General features: G+C 36.4%; 3 protein-coding genes across 6 annotated transcripts; 1 reads left to right on the top strand and 2 right to left on the bottom strand.

Annotated features, from left to right (window-relative positions):
- Positions 1-5,702: 5,702 nt before the first annotated feature.
- On the bottom strand, positions 5,703-8,519 carry LOC110724927. The gene is made up of 2 exons (XM_021904419.1): positions 6,219-8,519; positions 5,703-6,069 (listed from the first exon to the last, which is right to left on the bottom strand). Exon 1 carries the CDS (start codon positions 8,218-8,220, stop codon positions 7,333-7,335), a length of 888 nt encoding a protein of 295 aa, XP_021760111.1. The 5' UTR covers positions 8,221-8,519; the 3' UTR covers positions 5,703-6,069; positions 6,219-7,332.
- A 112-nt stretch (positions 8,520-8,631) lies between these two features.
- On the bottom strand, positions 8,632-15,037 carry LOC110724924. Of its 4 annotated transcripts, none has more exons than XM_021904413.1 (6): positions 14,947-15,037; positions 14,268-14,574; positions 11,654-12,469; positions 10,468-11,526; positions 10,070-10,348; positions 8,632-9,356 (listed from the first exon to the last, which is right to left on the bottom strand). In XM_021904413.1, exons 3-6 carry the CDS (start codon positions 12,459-12,461, stop codon positions 8,794-8,796), a joined length of 2,709 nt encoding a protein of 902 aa, XP_021760105.1. In that variant the 5' UTR covers positions 12,462-12,469; positions 14,268-14,574; positions 14,947-15,037; the 3' UTR covers positions 8,632-8,793. The 4 variants fall into 4 exon arrangements, with proteins under 4 accessions (XP_021760105.1, XP_021760104.1, XP_021760106.1 ...); XM_021904412.1 differs by lacking the exon at positions 14,947-15,037 and adding an exon at positions 14,717-14,922; XM_021904414.1 differs by lacking the exons at positions 14,268-14,574; positions 14,947-15,037 and adding an exon at positions 12,568-13,314.
- Positions 15,038-15,697: 660 nt separating this feature from the next.
- Positions 15,698-17,521, top strand: LOC110724921 (basic peroxidase-like). Its single transcript, XM_021904406.1, has 4 exons — positions 15,698-15,780; positions 15,843-15,906; positions 17,126-17,302; positions 17,417-17,521. Exons 1-4 carry the CDS (start codon positions 15,698-15,700, stop codon positions 17,519-17,521), a joined length of 429 nt encoding a protein of 142 aa, XP_021760098.1.
- Positions 17,522-19,914: the final 2,393 nt, after the last annotated feature.

Here is a 19,914-nt window from a genome sequence, read left to right as displayed (position 1 = left end):
TCATATAAGCAAGACAATGAATCAAAACATAAACCATTTATATTTGACAACAACATCATAAATTAGATAAAGGAGAAATAGAAGACACAAGTACATAATGAGAAGTACTACGTATGTAATTAGCATTTACAATAATGTTACACTAATGGAAGGTGTTAATGGCATCAAAGCACATACGCGAGCTAAAAATCTACTGATTACCAAAAGAAACTCGAGCAGTTTTCTAAGAAATCATCAGGATGCAGATCTCACTCTCCAAGATTCTATTACTTTGTCTTTTTAAAATATGCTAATGACAATAAATTTTGTAAACCGAAAACTTCTCAATCATATTATTAGCATTTTCTTAAAAAGGAGTGGCAATAGTCTCTAGGAGTAAGAGTAGGCAGTTTCTAAAAACATCAAATAATAATAGAAAGGTAAATTATTAAGAAATGGAAATGTAGTTTTTAATTCTGTTGAAGTATCAGGTTGATTTGAGGTAGCTTCTTGGTTCATAGAAGTTACCAGAAGCAGCTTATGCCCGAGCACGCAACGAACTTACAGCAGTCACTTTAACAGAATGTAAGTTGTTGTAACAGTCTGCAGTTTTTATAACTTTCCTGAAATCCAGGGGTATTTTGCTGTACATAGAAATACCTGTATTAATCTCCATTCTTCTGTACATTCAAAGAATACAAGTCCCTGCATTCTTCTCCATACACTATGGAATTTTACTGAAGTTTTTCCAGCAAACTTAACAAATATAAAAAACAGATGATACAATGCAAGGTTTCATCAAACCGAAACTCTATTCTGAACATCTAAATTTACTAAGTGTATGCCCATGATATATATTATTGTACTATGCATATGATAAATCATCACTTATTGTTTTTATGATTTACTCTAGGAAAAAGCTCTTTATTATTACAGTTCCACGTTGCCTACAGCATTATTATTCCTTTTGATATATCAGTGGCCTGATTTACTGATTAAAAATGATATAATAGTTTTGACAGCAACTAACTTAATATTCATCAATGAGTGCACACTACACAATTTTAGCAAGAGTATATATTTGGAATTTGTATGTAAATGCATGGTCTCAGATATTAAAAAGTCTATTATAAACAAAATGCAAACATACTTCCAATTTTATTTGCAGCATCTTCCAGTGTCATGTTTTTGGACCAGAATGGTTGTAGTGTCTCTAAAGTAATTTCTTTTCCTTTCTTACCCTTCACGTTATTATTTTGAGGGATCTGACTCTGCTCGTTTTCTGAATCACGATGACTGTTATATCAGTTCAATTCCTAATTTTCTTCTCTCATAAACAATTCAGTTCAGTTCAGTTCTGCTCAGTTCAGTAAATCAGAACAGACCCTTAATCTAGGAATGTATGACAAAATGACGCGCAAACAAGTATAATTAATGTACATTTTCATTTGTTTTTTCTATTTTTAGCTCCTTATATGTAGCCCTTAGGGCTATGTATAGAATTTTCTAAAGCTGGGAACAGGCCGGGATGGCCCGCGTGCCGCCCGGCACGGCCCGCCGTTCGTCGCAGCCCGGCACGGCCCGATCCCCAGCCCGACCCGGCACGCCAGTCGAGATTCGTGCCACGGACAGTGTTCTGGAATTGCAGGCCCGGCCCGGCACGAGCACGGCCAGGGCCCGGCGTGCTGGCCCGCCGTGCTGACACGTCGGCCCGGCACGTGGCACGAAGACCAGGCACGGCATTCGTGCCGGCCCAGCACGGCCCGCGTGCCCACCTTGGTTTATAACGGTAATATTACCGTTTTTTGCACATAATTAGCCAAAAAACGGCTAGTTTTTGGCCATCTAGCTCCCCAAAAATTCTATAAATACCCACCTCCATTTCATTTCCAAATCACAAAATCACAATCTCTTCTTCTTATCTCTTAATCTCTTATATTCTCTAATAATCCTTTTTTCTAAAATTCTCTAATTATTCTCTAATTATTTTCCTAATATCGGAAAAAAATTAAAAAGTTCGTAATCGTAATTAGTGGAGCATTGAAGCACGGTTGTAAGATCTAAACTAATCATTAATTTATTATTTTTTTATTGTTATTATTAGAATAATCTTGTTTAATTATTATTGTTGTTAATTGTTATTATAATTGTTATAATTGTTGTTATTAGTTATTATTATTGTTACAATTATTGTTATTATTTTTTTATTGTTGTTATTGTTATTGTTATAATTGTTGTTATTAGTTATTATTATTGTTATTTTTATTGTTAAAATTGTTGTTATTAATTATTATTATTGTTAATCAGTTTTTTATTAAAAATCTAATTGTTAATTATGGCATCGAACAACCCATCATCATCTAGGGGGGGGGGAAAGGCCGACTTGGCCGTAGTAGTAGCTCTAGAGAACCACCTAATACAACGAGCCCCCAAATTCCGAGTCCAACCAATGACCCCGGTTACTCCCCCCCGGGCTATGAGCCATTTAGGCACGATGGTAGTTCCGGTTTTCAACCCTATTATATGTCGGGATTTCCACCACCACCACCAAACCAATTTTCACCATCAAACCAATTTCAAAATCCACAACAATTCCCACAATTCGGTCAATTCCCGCCTAATTATTTTGGTGATCAACAAAAACTATTATTCTAGCCAAAGTAGCCAAGAAAGTACCCAAATTCCCTCCGGTTCTACCCCTTCTGTTACTACTAACACAAACACACATCATGAATGGTTCAGCGAAAGTGAGATGGTACTTTTGAAAAACCGAAGGAGTGAGGTATGGCGTCATTTCGTCCTAAATAAACCCAACCAAACATATGCAAAATGTAAAACATGTAATGGTGTATTCACGGCACTATCCAAATCCGGGACGGGACACCTAACTAGACACATGAAAGCTTGTGCAAAACCAGCTATTGATCCGACCCAACCAAAAAATTTCCCAATACCATCCACACGGCTTCACCTACAACTATGAGAGGGATAGGGATGAACTAGGGAAAATGATAGTACACGCCGAACAACCTTTTCTTTTCTCGGAAAGTGACCCATTTAACACCTACATTAACAAAGCACTACAACCCCAACATAAAAGAATATCTAGGAAAACCGTTCGTTCCGCCGCCATGAAAAACTACCTAGAGTACAAATTGCGGTTACAAGCCGAATTGAGTAACCTTAACTGTAGAGTGTCTTTGACAGCCGATTCTTGGGATAATGGTTATAAATATCACTATTTATGTGTGACTTGCCATTGGGTAGATGATCAATGGTTGTTACAAAAAAGAATAATACATTTCAAAATGCTGGAATACCCACACACCGGCATTAACATTGCTCACCATTTAATGCAAGCAATAGACGAATACAACCTTCGAGATAAAATGATGTCTATGACTTTTGACAATGCAACCTCTATGACATACACAGCTAATCTTGTCAAACAAAACTTAACCGATGTAATATTAGACGGTGATGCTCTTCATACTAGATGTGTTTGCCATGTACTTAACTTATGTGTACAGGATGGAGTTCGGGCAATTGGCCCATACTACAACAAAATCAGAGATGCTATTATGTCTATTAATAGCTCAAACATGAGGTACCAAGAATGGAAGACTTTTCTAAGACAGCAAAAGATAAGGGCAATAAAAATCAAAACCGATTGCCCAACTAGGTGGAATTCCACCTATGACATGTTAACTAAGACAATTGAGTACAAGGGCCCGTTAACAATATTTTACAACCAAAAATTTCCACAAAATGCTTTATATGATGATGATTGGTATAACTGTGAAAGATATATGCAATTTTTACAGTTATTATATAACATGACGTATTGTTTTTCTTCTGTTTACAGTCCTTGTGCTCAAAACTTTCTTTCTAATGCATGTTTACTCGCCCAACTTTTCGCTGATCATCGCAACCAAAGTGATTATGATCAGTATCTTCCAGCAATGGAAACAAAGTGGCGTAAATATTATAGTGAAATTCCTTTGATTTATATTTTTGCTTCCATATTAGATCCTAGGCAAAAGTATGAAAACACATTTATGTTAGTTGACATTTATTTTCAATGCCTGAATCTTGACGATGATGTAGAAACGTATAAGAGTATTGTGAAGGATCAGTTTTTTGCTTTATATGGAGTCTATGAAAGCAAATATGGCACCGCTCCTCGCTCAGGGCCTTCCCAACCATCCAAAAACGTAAGTAAGAAGGCCAAACATTTATTTTCACAGGCTACTAACTTAATTTCAAGGTTTTCAGGTGATTCATCAATCAGGAGAACGCAAAGCGACGTCTCGGAGTTGCAGATGTACCTGAGTTATGACTTCACCAAAGGCATGGACGACGATGAGATTAACAGCCTCGACCTCCTTGCATGGTGGAAACAACAAAGCACGAAGCATCCAACTTTGGCGGCAATGGCACGAGACATTCTTGGTATCCAAGTCTCCTCTGTTGCCTCCGAATGAGCTTTCAGCGCATCCGGAAGGGTTCTGGACGATAAAATAACAAGTCTAAAACCCGAAATACTAGAAATGTGCGTGTGTTTCAAAGATTGGTTGGATGCGGAAAATCGCTCACAAGACCGTTCTTACGAGGACAACGACAACGATGAAGGAACCTCCGCTTCCGACCGTTCGGGTTCAGCTAGTTCCCAATCTATCCAACTAGCCGATGAAGCCGAAGCCGAAGCCGACGACGAAGACGAGCAAGAAGAAGAATAAACAATTTTTGTATATTGTACGATTTTAATCATTATCAATATTATCATTTTCCAATTTTTGTTTAATACCATCATTGTACGATTTTTATCATTGTACAATTTTCTCAACTCAAGTAATAATAATATGAAGTACGCATTATTCACATCCAAGCCCAATTTGCCTTTTTTCCCCGTTTTGTTATAATTTGTAAATTCATATTAAAAAAAATAAAATTATACCAATTACTAATACAAAATTATATTTAATAAATCATAAACATTAAATTTTAAAGTAATAGTATAGAGTAAATATATAAATATAAATATTGAATATATAAAATTATAAAACATAAATATTCAACTTATAATTATAAAACTTATAACCTTATAACTTATAAAAATTATAATTATAATTATAATTTTATAACTTATATACATTATAATATAAGTTATAATGTTGTCACTTTTTTTAAAAAAAAAAATTAAAAAAAAAAAAAAAGGTTGGAAACTGCCAGCCCGCTGCCGGCCCGCCAGGCTGGCACGTGGCCGGCACGGCACGAGCCCGCCAGGCATGAGGGCCGTGCCAGGCCGTGGGTTGGCCTGTGAGAATGGCCAGCACGGCACGACACGACTTCCTGGGCACGGCGGCACGATCGGCACGGCACGCCGGAGCACGTGCCCCGCGGCGGCCCGGCCCGGCACGATGCCCAGGTTTAGAATTTTCGAAAGAAAAATATTTCAGCAGGAAATTATTTAATCAGGAGAACTAATTTATAGTTGTGGTTTTCCTAGAAACTATATGCTCATGAAAACTAATGTTTTATTGAAAACAATCAACCGGGGCCTAAATAAACGGCCCATAGTCATACTCTTTGCTAGTCCAGAGCACAAATGTTAACTGACTTAAGCCAGTATAAGCACTAGTATTATTAAAGAACATAGTCAATAACAGACAATCTAGCAAACTTGGTTTCTAATGATTGCAACATTCGAAGCATACTTCAAATCTTCCACTAGTCAGCATCATCCATTCTAATGCTCTTCAGAACGTTGATTATCCATTAAGTTCTCCCTAACGTTTTCCACTCTTGTGTCCATGGTCAAGTTGCCAACAGCGTTGGAGTTGGATGATACATGATTTGGCAACATATGCCGGTCGCATCCAGTTATACCCTTCCCCACAATATCCGCGTGAGCAGTTGAATTAGAAGGATTCACCAAATTCTGATGTGTTGTGGAATCACTTCCAAATGGTGCTTTACTATCGTGTTTCCTCTTCTTTGCATCATCATCAAGATGTTGCTTCCTTTTTTTGCTTGATGGCCACACCAGCTTCAATTCTGTCAATCTTCGCTTCATTGTACACCTCGAGACTGCAAATTGTGGTCATTTAAGAAAGACCAAGAATCAAAACATAAACTATTTTTATTTAACTACAATTTGCTGAACAAATTCATGGAATTAAAAGCACATAACATAAATTTGTTCTAGGACCAAAATTTTTAATCATAAAGTAACATACCTCCAACTTGTTCTGCAGCTTCTTGGAATGTCATATTTTTGGACCAAAATGATTGAAGCGTCTCTAGTGAAATTTCTTTTCTTTTGTAACCCTTGATGTCATTTTGAAGGGTTTGGTTCTGCTCATGCTCATAATTTCCTTGTTCACTTTCCATAGTTGCAGAGTCACTTTGTATAGCAGGGATACTCTAACTTTCAGGATTTGAATGAAATATTGAATACGTACTGTACTAGTATATGAGAATTGAGAAGCAGCTACCAATTTATAAAAACTTTGAGCCTGAACCTACATTATTCTCCTATTTCTTCCCACCGCCCCCCCCCCAAAAAAAAAAAAAAAAAAAAAAAAAAGTGAGGTGGATAGGGATTGATGAACAACCCATAGAGATTATCAGATTAATAATGCAGCACAGCTATTCTGGACCCCACAATCAACCCTAGTTCACTAAGTTGTACGAAGTATATTGAACCTGAACCTTATTTTCTTAAAAAAAAAAAATAATGAAATAAAAACTAGTTGTATATTGAACCTGAACCTTGAAAAATAAAAAAAAAATAAAAAAAACTTGGACCTCACTAAATAATTACCCATTCACCCGACATTGACCCGGCAATCCTAACCCGATCCATGACCCGAAATTAACCCAAAAATGTTAACCCGAAATTGATCTTATACCCAAATTAACTCGATACCCAAAGCGACCCGAAACCCAAAGTGACGCAACCCGATCTTAACCCTACAGACTCAAAACACAAAACAACCAGAAATGACCTGACCCATAATTAACATCTTTGTGTGAGAATAACAAGACTCATTTTCCTCTACACTCTGATTCTCTAAGCTTGTACTTCGTAATATTTATTTTATCTCTCTATATTCATAAGATTTATACTTTTATGATATCTCCCATTTCATCACTCTCTAAATACATACGGTGGAAAATATTTTCCTTTAGAAAATAATGGAAATCTTATTTTCTTCCCTCCTTTTACTTCTCTCTTATTAATCCTCACATTACTATTCCTACTTTTAAGAAGGGAAAAAGTAACACGGAGTAACAACATTTAATTACATGAGTCAAAATATGTCAACTATAAGCAATAGTTTTACAGTATTAAACAACATAGTCAATAACAGACAATCTAACAAACTTGGTTCCCAATGATTCAGCAACATTCGAAGCATACTTCAAATCTTCCACACTAGTCAGCATCATCCACGCTTTATCTTCATCTTGATAAAACAATCTATATTTGTTCAAAGCAAGTTGGAACTTCATGCCTGTTTCTTCAATTAGTTGATTAATCGGTAAAGTCAAAGAGAATACAATTCTCACTGAATGCTCCTTGTAAGTGGCTTTTACAACAATAGTGCCTGAACTTTCAGTTGTATGAAGAGCGCCTTCTAGATGCCCTTGGACTTGTTGCTGGATATCCATATGGCTTCCAATTACCATTGGGTCGAAAGTTTCTTCTAGTGTTGCAGCGCGATTACTTTCAGTTGAATGAAGAGCACCCTCCAAATGCCCTTGAGCTTGTTGATGGGTATCCATATGGCTTTCAATTACCATTGGATCGAAAGTTTCTTCTAGTGTCGCAGCGCGATTACATTCAGTTGAATGAAGAGCGCCCTCCAAATGCCCTTGGTCATTTGCACCATCCAGATAATGCTCTTCGCCATGCTGACAATCCATATTGCCTTGAGTATCCATTAAGTTCCCTCTAACGTTTTCCACTATTGTGTCCGGGGCCAAGTTGCCAACAACATCAGAGTTGGATGATACATGATTTGGCAACGTAAGCTGGTTTGCTCCTATTATACGGCCCCCAACAATTTTCGCTTGAGCTGTTGAATTAGTAGGAATCACCAAATTCTGCTGTGTGGAATCACTACCAAATGGTGCTTTACTATTATGTTTCCTCTTCTTTGCATCATCAAGATGTTGCTTTCCTTTTTTGCTTGATGGCCACAACAGCTTCAATTCTTTCAATCTTCGCTTCATTGTAGACCTCGAGACTGCATATTGTGGTCAAGTATGATAAAGAAGCTCAAGCAGTTAATTTTTTTATGGTAATCATCGGGATGACAGGATGTCTATCTCAGTCTTAATGATAAATTAATTTTCAAAAACCATCCTTATAAAGTCATAACCACAAATTTAGTTATGGACCATTAACATTAATTAGGGAATATAGGTAAACAAATATTTTCACGAGTATAAATGTGACCACACTATTTATAAAAGTTCAAAGAGACAATTAACATCAATGAAGACAATTAAGTAAGCAAACATATATAATTAGAGGTTCGCACATTGTTAATAAGAGTTTGCTTGAAATTTTTAAAAGGCAGGGATCAAAATTTCACATAATGAACATCTAAAAATTTATCACAAAGTTCTTGTTCCATCACAAAAAATAAAAATATTCATGTACTGGTATTATTCAGTAGAGCAGTAAAGTTATTGAGTTACATCACGACAATTTTTTGTTCATAACAGACAAACATCTCTACAATACTTAGGTCAACTTTGGAGTGTTACACTTAAATCACTCAAATAAATGGAAGCACATTATTAAACAACATAGTCAATAACAGACAATCTAACAAACTTGGTTCCCAATGATTCAGCAACATTCGAAGCATACTTCAAATCTTCCACACTAGTCAGCATCATCCACTCTTTATCTTCATCTTGATAAAGCAATCTATATTTGTTCAACTCAAGTTGGAACTTCATGCCTATTTCTTCAATTAGTTGATTAATCGGTAAAGTCAAAGAGAAAACAATTCTCACTGAAAGCTCCTTGTAAGTGGCTTTTACAACAATTGTGCCTGAACTTTCAGTTGTATGAAGAGCGCCTTCCAGATGCCCTTGGACTTGTTGCTGGATATCCATATGGCTTTCAATTAAGGGCTCTTCCAAATGCAGGTCTGATCCCATTATACACTGCACATTTTCCGTGTGAGCTGCTGAACTACCTAGGTTCACCACATTCTGTTGTGAGCAATAACTTTCAAATGGTGCTGTATTGTTTGTTTTCCTCTTCTTTGCATCAGGCTGTTGTTTTCTTCCTTTTCTTGGCCACTTCTCGACACCCAATTCTTTTATTGTTCGTTTCAATGTAGACCTCGATACTGCAAATTGAAGTCAAGTATGATTAATCATTTAGAAAAGCCAAGTATGATACTGCAAATTGAAGTCAAGTATGATAAAGAAGCTCAAGCAGTTAATTTTTTTATGGAAATCATCGGGATGACAGGATGTCTATCTCAGTCTTAATGATAAATTAATTTTCAAAAACCATCCTTATAAAGTCATAACCACAAATTTAGTTATGGACCATTAACATTAATTAGGGAATATAGGTAAACAAATATTTTCACGAGTATAAATGTGACCACACTATTTATAAAAGTTCAAAGAGACAATTAACATCAATGAAGACAATTAAGTAAGCAAACATATATAATTAGAGGTTCGCACATTGTAAATAAGAGTTTGCTTGAAATTATTAAAAGGCAGGGATCAAAATTTCACATGAACATCTAAATTTGCTTAGTTTCCATTTTTATCAACCAAAAAAAAAAAAATTGTGTAGTGTCCATGATGTAAATTTATGTTACTCCGCACATGGCACAACATTACTCAATGTTTTAATAGTTTTGCTCTAGGAAAAAGTTCTCAATTGAAGTTTTGCATTGAATACAGCATTATTATTCCTTTTGAAATATCAGTGGCATCAATAGAAATTAAAACTTCAATGAATAAACAGATTTTGGCAAGAGTATGTAAATGCAGGTCTCAGATAATTAACAATTCTAATACAAACAAAATGCGATCATGATACCTCCAAATATTTTTTCTGCAGTTTCTTGTAGTGACATCGGGTTTTCGGACCAACATTGTTGTAGCTTCTCTTCAGATATTTCAATTCTACTATTTCTCTCCACCTTATTGTGTTGAGGGACCTGTTTCTGCCCATTTTCTAAATCATGATGACTGTTCTCACCATTATCTTGCTCAATACCACCTTGTGCTGTTGTTATGTGCTCAATAGAGCCCATACTTATACTGTTGAAAGGATCTGCTGATGTCTGCTCATCAGGGACAGTTTCATGAATTTCTACTGTTGGCATTTTGATACGAGAGTTATTCATATGTGTGAAGTATGCATCATCCGTGTCATCAATGATGATAAAAAAAATGCAAGTTATGACATATGAATTACTGGCAACATTTAATTACCTCTAGGAACAACAGTTACTTCATCTTCGCTTTCATCGGAGGCTGAGGCTTGGTAAAGGGAAGCATCATAGGCGTTGCTCTTGTAGTATGCTTCTTCTGTGTCATCGATGATGGACACTTGCTTCAGATTCCTTGGCAATCTTTCAAAGTTAAAACACTTGGGGAGGATTAAGTGTAGTAGATTGCGCAGCTTCACAAAACTAGGAGGAAGGGTCTTGATTCTGGTGACGCTGATATCAAGAGTATGCAAATTGACTAACTCATGTAGATTTGATGGTAGTTTTTCGAGGCTGATACAGTCTTTGAGTTGTAATTCTTGCAAGTTGTGGAGTCTTGCTATATCTTCAGGAAAGAACTCCATTTTAGAACATGTAATGGAGAGTGTCTCCAGGTTGACTAATTTATTCCAACATTTTTCAAAGATACATCTCAGGTCATTATAATCTTTGAAAAACAAAATTTCCAGGTGATGTAGGCCAATAGGAAGTGAGTCAAGTGACTCGAAGGAGCAATCCACAAGCCTGAGTTTGTGAATATACATACATGGTGGCAATGACTCGCAATAATCACAGGAATTGAGATCCAGACTCCTTAAGTTAGTTAACTTTTCCAAGCTATCATAAAGTGGCCTCATATTGCAAGATGATAAAGAGAGATGTTTGAGGCTGACAGGCATATTAAAATTTTCCAAGCTATCATAAATGGATAATCGCAGATGTAGTGTTTGTAAATTGGATAGCTTGCTTAAGCTGTGAATAACGGACTCATCAATTTCAACATCAGAAGAGTCGAGAGAGAGATGTGTAAGCCTTGTGAATGTGACAAAGTAGTTATCCGGGAGGCAAATATGATCAGTGAAGTAGAGATAGAGGTGGGTGAGCTCACTGAATTGCATTATGGAATCTGTTAACTCCTTAACATTTTCCAAGTCCAAAAATCGAACCAACATGAGTAAATTTCTGTTATTAATAATCCATTGCGAAGGATCATCCTCCTTCAATCGGAGATAACCAGGAGGAGATATGATAGAGGGATTTTGAGCTGCATCATTTCTTATTTCTGCCATTGTAGGAGGGGGAGAGAAGAGATAAGCTTGATTATTACATAGTATAACTACCACGTCAACTAGAACAAACAAATTTGGAGTAAAACTGTAAAAGTAAAAGCATTGGCAATGTAAACTTACCTCCACCAAAAGGAATGGGCAATTCTCCTATCTCTGTTTTAAGTTCCTCCCAGGATTTGCGAACATGCCTATCTTTAACAGAAATGATGACCGAATGATTCAAGTCATATGGCAACGTTTCGAGTCTGAAATGTTCGGGCAACATTAGATGTCGGAGTTTGCGTAGCTTCGTGATGCTCCAAGGAAGACACTTGATTTTGGATGATTGAATATCAAGAAGACATAAATGGGCCAACCCATCCAAATTTGCCGGCAATTCAACCAGGGACTCACAGGAAAAGAGAGATAAAGATGTCAAATTGGATAGATTTGCAATGCTCAAAGGAAGTGACTTTATGTTCTTGCAATATTTAAGTTTGAGATGGGTAAGGCTCACCAACTGCCCTATATTTGCCGGCAATTCAACAAGGGAATCACAGGAAGAGAGAGTTAAATAAGTCAAATTGGATAGATTTACAATGCTATCAGGAAGGAACTTTATGTTCTCGCAATAATCAAGCTTGAGATGAGTAAGGCTCACCAACTGCCCTATATTTGCCGGCAATTCTTCCAAACAATAACACTTATAAAATTGCAAGTGCTCCAATTTGTGAAGCCTAGTGATGGTGTTAGACACACATTTCAGGGAATCACAGTACAAGAATTCCAGGCGGATGAGCTGTGTGAGCTCACCTATTGATTCTCCTACCTCTTCCTTTTCATAACAACGCAAGGCTAGACGAGAAGGAGGGTTATTTTTAATCCATGCCTCTGGATCCTCCCTCAATTCCAAGTGACCTTTAGAATCTACTTCTCCGCAAGTTATCATTTCCTTAGCTTCAACAAGAACACCAAAAACCACCTCTTTTAATTTTAATTTCAAACTACAGAAATATAAACTGGGAAATAAAGGAACAAAGAGAGAAGATAAATACTACTCAGTAGTTGCAGCTTTAAGATTCCATCAAGAAATTATCACAACTATCAACTTCAACGTGAACCTCAACCGCAAATAATTAGTTGTGGTTAATAAGAAGAACTAATGACCACATAGATTTATAAATGCATCACAGCTTTTCTGGACCCCACTTAAGTAATTATGCCTTGAACCTGAGCCTCAATGAATTATTATGCATTGAACCTGAACCTCAAGTTATACTTCACTAAGTTAACAGTAACGGCCCATAGTCATACTATGTTGGTATGTTCCTTAAAAAAAAAAAAAAACAACTCTGTTGGTTTGTATATCTACTAGTTAAAAATAAAAAAAAGTATTCTAAATCTATTAGTCCAGATATTTATTTATTTATTTAAGAAAAATAAAGTAACAACAAGCATTTAATTTTATACGGAGTAGCTTATACTATATGAGTCAAAATATGTCAACTCTATCCAATTACACTCTGTTTCTCTACCTTTTTTTTTTTTTTTTTTTTTTTGTTTTTTCAAATTACAAGTGTCTTTTACCCACTTATAAAGCACATATCTAGGGATGTCAGTGGGGCGGGTCAAATAAGAGACCCGCGTTGGGGCGGGTCAAATAAGAGAGCTGCGTTGGGGCGGGGATGAATCTTGGTTTGGCGGGTGATGGGGCGGGGATGGAGATAAAAACCATACCCGCCATGGGTGATGAGGCGGGGTGGATTTTAGGTTTATCCGCCCCACCCGTCCCACTTCGTACCCGCTCCATCCCCACCCACCCCACTTCGTACCCGCTCCATCTCCACCCACCCCACTTCGTACCCGCCCCATCCCCACATCCATATATTTTTAAAAACAAAATTATATACTTTTATACTATTTTATAAAAAAAATTATGTAAAATAAAATAGTAAATATAATACTTTGTAATACACTTATATTATAAACAATAGAATGTGTAATATTAATAATAATTTTTTTCTTTTTGCAATCTTTATTAATTATGAAGGATTGTGTATTTGGGAGGCGGGGATTAGGCAGGTCTTAGGTGGGGATTAGGTGGGGGTGATTATTCAAGTGGGGGCGGGGATGGGGATGAATTTTAGACCCGTCGCGGGGATGGGGATGGGGATGGGGATGGATATGAAAATTTTAGATTGAGATGAGGATGGGAAGACTAAAATCCGCCCCACCCCGCCCTATTGACAACCCTTGGCGGACCCAGGAACTTCCGGACCCAGGAACTTCCGACTGGTGAGTCACAATCGATAACCAAATATGTAAAAAAAAAATTTCTTACCAAGATCATCCAAATAGAAAATTGACAAGATTACAATACTAACTAATAATTAACAAGCTTAAAATTGACAAGACTAAAATTGACAAGCTAATAAACACCCTAAATAAACACTGACCACAATTCACATAATCACATGGTCAAAAAGGTTCAAATTTCATCAAAAAGACAAAAACCCAACAACATTAACAAAAGGTTCAAAGTTTACAAACAAACAACAACAAAATCAACTAAAGTTTCAAACTTTTACCAAAAAACTAACAAAATCAACGAAATAGAGAGAAGAATCCAATCACTGTGTCTCGACAACCTCCAATTTCCCTTAAACTTATATCAAATAATTTAATAGAATTAACTAATTAGACTGAATTAAATTGAAGATTAGAATTTTAAACTAAAAATTAGAAATCAACTTACTAGCAAAATGAGAATAGGAGAGAGAGGAGGAAGCTTTCGATGATCACCGACAACCCAAATACCCAATCAAGAGCAACAACACCATCAATGTGTGGAGGCAGTGGAGCCGGCGAGCCGCCTGTGTGCAGCAGCAGCAGTGAGCGAAGATGAAGAAGAGGAAGAGCAGGAGGAGGTGACCAGCACTGGAAGCAGTGGCGGAGGTCTGCTGATCTGGCCGTCTGGTGATTTGGTGAAGATGAAGCGAAGAGGAAGAGCAGGAGCAGGGCAGGAACACAATTTCTCACCTGCAATCTTAGCTTTCTTCGTTCTACAACCAAATAAACATTAAAAATAACATTAAAAAATTAAATCATGAAATTTTACACATACGCAATTCAATTAGGAACAAATTACAAGTACCCAGATCAAAATTAACAATCAAAAAGTTAAATTGAAGACAAATAGAAGACCTGATGAACAAAATTGATGTTGGGTTGAGAAAGAAAAGATGGGTAAAGGAGAAAAAGAAACAAGAGGATGATGAATTGAAGTGAGAGGCAAACTTTTCAAGAAAAGACTGAACTTTGTTCCTAACATCATCGTTATTATCATCATCAAATACTAGAATTTCACAATCAAGTGATAAGCCATAGTAAATATTCAATCAAATTACAGACATTTGCTAGAAAACAGAAATTACCTTAAGCAATGGAGTGTATCAATAATTCGTCTAGCTCGGAGTGTAAATCTTCGAATATTTTTTTTTTTTTTTTTAAGAAAAAAATTAGAATTTTTTTTGGGCCTTGGTGACTCATTTGACCCACCAGGCACAAGGCCAATTCCGCCACTAGGCTACAAATATCTAAACATCTATAAATTTTGAATCACACGTCGAAACTAATTTAAGAATATCTCACACGTATTTAGTTTCCCTCTTCATTACAACATTCCAAACAAAAACAGCTCAAAGAAACGGAGTTATATCATTATATTCACTATCCTACAAATAATAAATGTAAGTCAATGAGTCAATATTATTCCGGCACAATTTTCAGCAAATCCATAGTATAACTGTCTCTTTAGAGCAAGATTATTGGAGAGGATATATGTCCTCTTGTGTGGGTTTTTTTGCTGATTTGGAGTAGTCCTCTTTGATGTTGGGTAATGTAGAGGATCCTCAAGGAGAAGAGGATTACCTTGTCCTTTGTGCCAAGAGGATGAAGTGTCAACTTTTATTTGTTTATTTGTTACATAATTTTATAAACTCAAAAAAATTATAACGGTAATTAATCACAAACGGTAACATATTTTTAAAAACTAATTTTACCAACGGTTGTATTTTTATTTTCTCTATAAAATGAACCTAATTTTGGCCATCTTTTATACACTTCAATTTTGCATCTTTTTCACTCCTTCCTCTCTTTCCTCTCTTTTTATAATTTTCTTTTGTAATGGATGAAAATAATCATAGTTATGGAAGAAATATGAATTTGGCAGAATATTTATGGGCAAGATTTGAGCATACTAGTAATCGGTAAGGAAAAAAGAGGATAATTAGTTATTTGTCTTTAATTTCTTGTATTTGTTGTACTTTAGTGTATCAATTAGTGTTTTTATTCCTAATTTGATGTGTTACTGTATCAAAATATATATAGGTAAGGTAATTTTTATTATGTATGCTAATTATCGAATCCTAATTATTATTATTATTATCATTATTAGACCTTATCATTATAGAAATCAATAAAAAATAATCTTTTACAAAGAAAAAATTTGAAGGTGGGGCCATATTTATAGTATAAAATATATCAAGAGGATACCCTTTGATGTGGGAAAAATAAATGGAAGAGGATGGAAGAGAGGAAAGAGATAGTGGGAAATAAGGTGGATGAAAGAGAGTATGAGGTGTCAAAATAGGGTAAGGAGAGAGAATGTTTGAGAGGACAAAACCATCCTCACCAATATATATGCTCTTAGTAAAGATTAGATGATTTAAGACTATAATACCCTGATCCAGAAGATGAAAGCAGCAAAAACTTAAACCAAACAAAAACCATGAACTTTCAACATCAAGTAACCCAAAAATCATGCAAATTCTACCTATCATAATAAACATGTATACATACCAGTAATTTGGTTAGGGTAGTTGGACATCACAGTAGTAACTCACTACTTACACAACCTGTAAAAGCATTGGTATGAAAACCCACCATTAATTCCCTCTGCCAGCTCTGTTTTATTCATCAGCCCTCTAAATTGTCAGTGTCTCCATTAAAATTTACAGCCCTCTTTCTTCAGCTTCCTACCTATCAACTCCAAAAACATAATAAATGCAACTTTAAATCAATAAATAAGCTTTCTTTGAACTTTCTTTCTCACCTTCTATAAATACATAAAACAAGCTGCATGTTACATTGCATCCAGTTCTGACATACAAAAATTATATATATAACGAGAGTAAGAGTTTATAATTTATGCTACATTGACTTGGGAATGGTATACAAAATGATTAATGTACCTGTTGAAGCTAATTGTCTTCAAAAACCAACATTCTTGGTTTTAATCCTTGTTTTAGGATTGTTTCCTTGTTATATTCATTGATTCTCCTTTGAATTATATGCATTGTCGTGCCCGGGTGTCGAGTTTGTAGTCCGGGATGCTGTAAGATGAGCTGCTTCTACTGATCCGACTGTCCCGGGGAAACTTTTACGCTTGCTCTTCCATGACTGCTCCGTCAACGTGAGTTTCCGTCTCTTGTATCTATCCATCCCTCTATCCATCTATCTGTACATTATACTAAAGTGGCGGCAGCTTCCTAAGAAGAGCCATTTAATAGATGCTAGATAATTAAATGCTATATTATAGCTATGTTCTTGCAGGATTGTGATGCATCAGTGCTAGTAGAAGGGGATGGAACTGAGAAAGCAGATCCTGCAAATAAATCTCTAGGAGGATTTGAAGTAATAGAGACGGCTAAAAGAGAGCTAGAATTGTTCTGCCCTGGAACTGTTTCATGTGCTGATATTCTTGCACTGGCTGCTAGAGATGTTGTCATGGTACCATAAAACCTATCCTTCTTTCTCATGTTCGAGCATGCGCGCACACACACACACACTTTTTTCATTGTTGTTTACAAATGTTCTAATATAATAAAGATATCATGTTTTCAGAACAATCTAACAACACTGCTATCATTAGATGATCTTGAAAGATTTAAGGCATGCTCTAAGTTAGAGATGCGGGTCACTAGTACCGGATGTTTCTCTTCATCTTGATACTTTATTTTGAATGTGTTAACCTCGAGTTCTAGCTGGTTGGCCAACTCTTCCTTGAGCTGGTCAATACTGTAACTCAATGAGAAATCAAATCTAACTACATCATCTTTATAAGTGGCCTTCACTGTAAAGTTGCTTGAGTTATTTTCATTTTGTTGCAAAGCATCTGACTATGTACACTCATTTGCACCATCCAAATGCTCGTGGGCGCATTGAAAATGATCTATATCGCCTAGAGTTTCCATTAAGTTCTCTCTGAGGGTTTCCATTGTGTCCAAGGTCAAGTTGCTAACAGTGTCGGGGGTGGATGATACATGATTTGGCAAAGTAAGCTGGTCTGCTCCCATTATACACTCCCCTACAGTTTCCGTGTGAGATGCTGAATTAGCAGGATTATTCGCCAAGTTCTGCTGCGATGAATCATTTCCAACTGGTTCTTTATTATTCTGTTTCCTCTTCTTTACATTCTGATGCTGCTTCCCTTTTCTGCTTGATTGCCACTTGAGTTTCAAAGCATTCAATCTTCGCTTCATTGTAGACCTTGAGACTACAAATTGTGGACAAGTACGACGAATCATATAAGCAAGACAATGAATCAAAACATAAACCATTTATATTTGACAACAACATCATAAATTAGATAAAGGAGAAAATAGAAGACACAAGTACATAATGAGAAGTACTACGTATGTAATAGCATTTACAATAATGTTACACTAATGGAAGGTGTTAATGGCATCAAAGCACATACGCGAGCTAAAAATCTACTGATTACCAAAGAAACTCGAGCAGTTTTCTAAGAAATCATCAGGATGCAGATCTCACTCTCCAAGATTCTATTACTTTGTCTTTTAAAATATGCTAATGACAATAAATTTTGTAAACCGAAAACTTCTCAATCATATTATTAGCATTTTCTTAAAAAGGAGTGGCAATAGTCTCTAGGAGTAAGAGTAGGCAGTTTCTAAAAACATCAAATAATAATAGAAAGGTAAATTATTAAGAAATGGAAAATGTAGTTTTTAATTCTGTTGAAGTATCAGGTTGATTTGAGGTAGCTTCTTGGTTCATAGAAGTTACCAGAAGCAGCTTATGCCCGAGCACGCAACGAACTTACAGCAGTCACTTTAACAGAATGTAAGTTGTTGTAACAGTCTGCAGTTTTTATAACTTTCCTGAAATCCAGGGGTATTTTGCTGTACATAGAAATACCTGTATTAATCTCCATTCTTCTGTACATTCAAAGAATACAAGTCCCTGCATTCTTCTCCATACACTATGGAATTTTACTAAAGTTTTCCAGCAAACTTAACAAATATTAAAAACAGATGATACAATGCAAGGTTTCATCAAACCGAAACTCTATTCTGAACATCTAAATTTACTAAGTGTATGCCCATGATATATATTATTGTACTATGCATATGATAAATCATCACTTATTGTTTTTATGATTTACTCTAGGAAAAAGCTCTTTATTATTACAGTTCCACGTTGCCTACAGCATTATTATTCCTTTTGATATATCAGTGGCCTGATTTACTGATTAAAAATGATATAATAGTTTTGACAGCAACTAACTTAATATTCATCAATGAGTGCACACTACACAATTTTAGCAAGAGTATATATTTGGAATTTGTATGTAAATGCATGGTCTCAGATATTAAAAAGTCTATTATAAACAAAATGCAAACATACTTCCAATTTTATTTGCAGCATCTTCCAGTGTCATGTTTTTGGACCAGAATGGTTGTAGTGTCTCTAAAGTAATTTCTTTTCCTTTCTTACCCTTCACGTTATTATTTTGAGGGATCTGACTCTGCTCGTTTTCTGAATCACGATGACTGTTATATCAGTTCAATTCCTAATTTTCTTCTCTCATAAACAATTCAGTTCAGTTCAGTTCTGCTCAGTTCAGTAAATCAGAACAGACCCTTAATCTAGGAATGTATGACAAAATGACGCGCAAACAAGTATAATTAATGTACATTTTCATTTGTTTTTTCTATTTTTAGCTCCTTATATGTAGCCCTTAGGGCTATGTATAGAATTTTCTAAAGCTGGGAACGGGCCGGGATGGCCCGCGTGCCGCCCGGCACGGCCCGCCGTTCGTCGCAGCCCGGCACGGCCCGATCCCCAGCCCCACCCGGCACGCCAGTCGAGATTCGTGCCACGGGCGTGCCACGGACAATGTTCTGGAATTGCAGGCCCGGCCCGGCACGAGCACGGCCAGGGCCCGGCGTGCTGGCCCGCCGTGCTGACACGTCGGCCCGGCACGTGGCACGAAGACCAGGCACGGCATTCGTGCCGGCCCAGCACGGCCCGCGTGCCCACCTTGGTTTATAACGGTAATATTACCGTTTTTTGCACATAATTAGCCAAAAAACGGC

The sequence above is a fragment of the Chenopodium quinoa genome, unplaced genomic scaffold (assembly GCF_001683475.1).
Source record: "Chenopodium quinoa cultivar QQ74 unplaced genomic scaffold, ASM168347v1, whole genome shotgun sequence".
NCBI classification, from domain to species: domain Eukaryota; kingdom Viridiplantae; phylum Streptophyta; class Magnoliopsida; order Caryophyllales; family Amaranthaceae; genus Chenopodium; species Chenopodium quinoa.
Note: the sequence above shows the minus strand (reverse complement) of the source record. Positions and strands in the feature narration are given on the sequence as shown.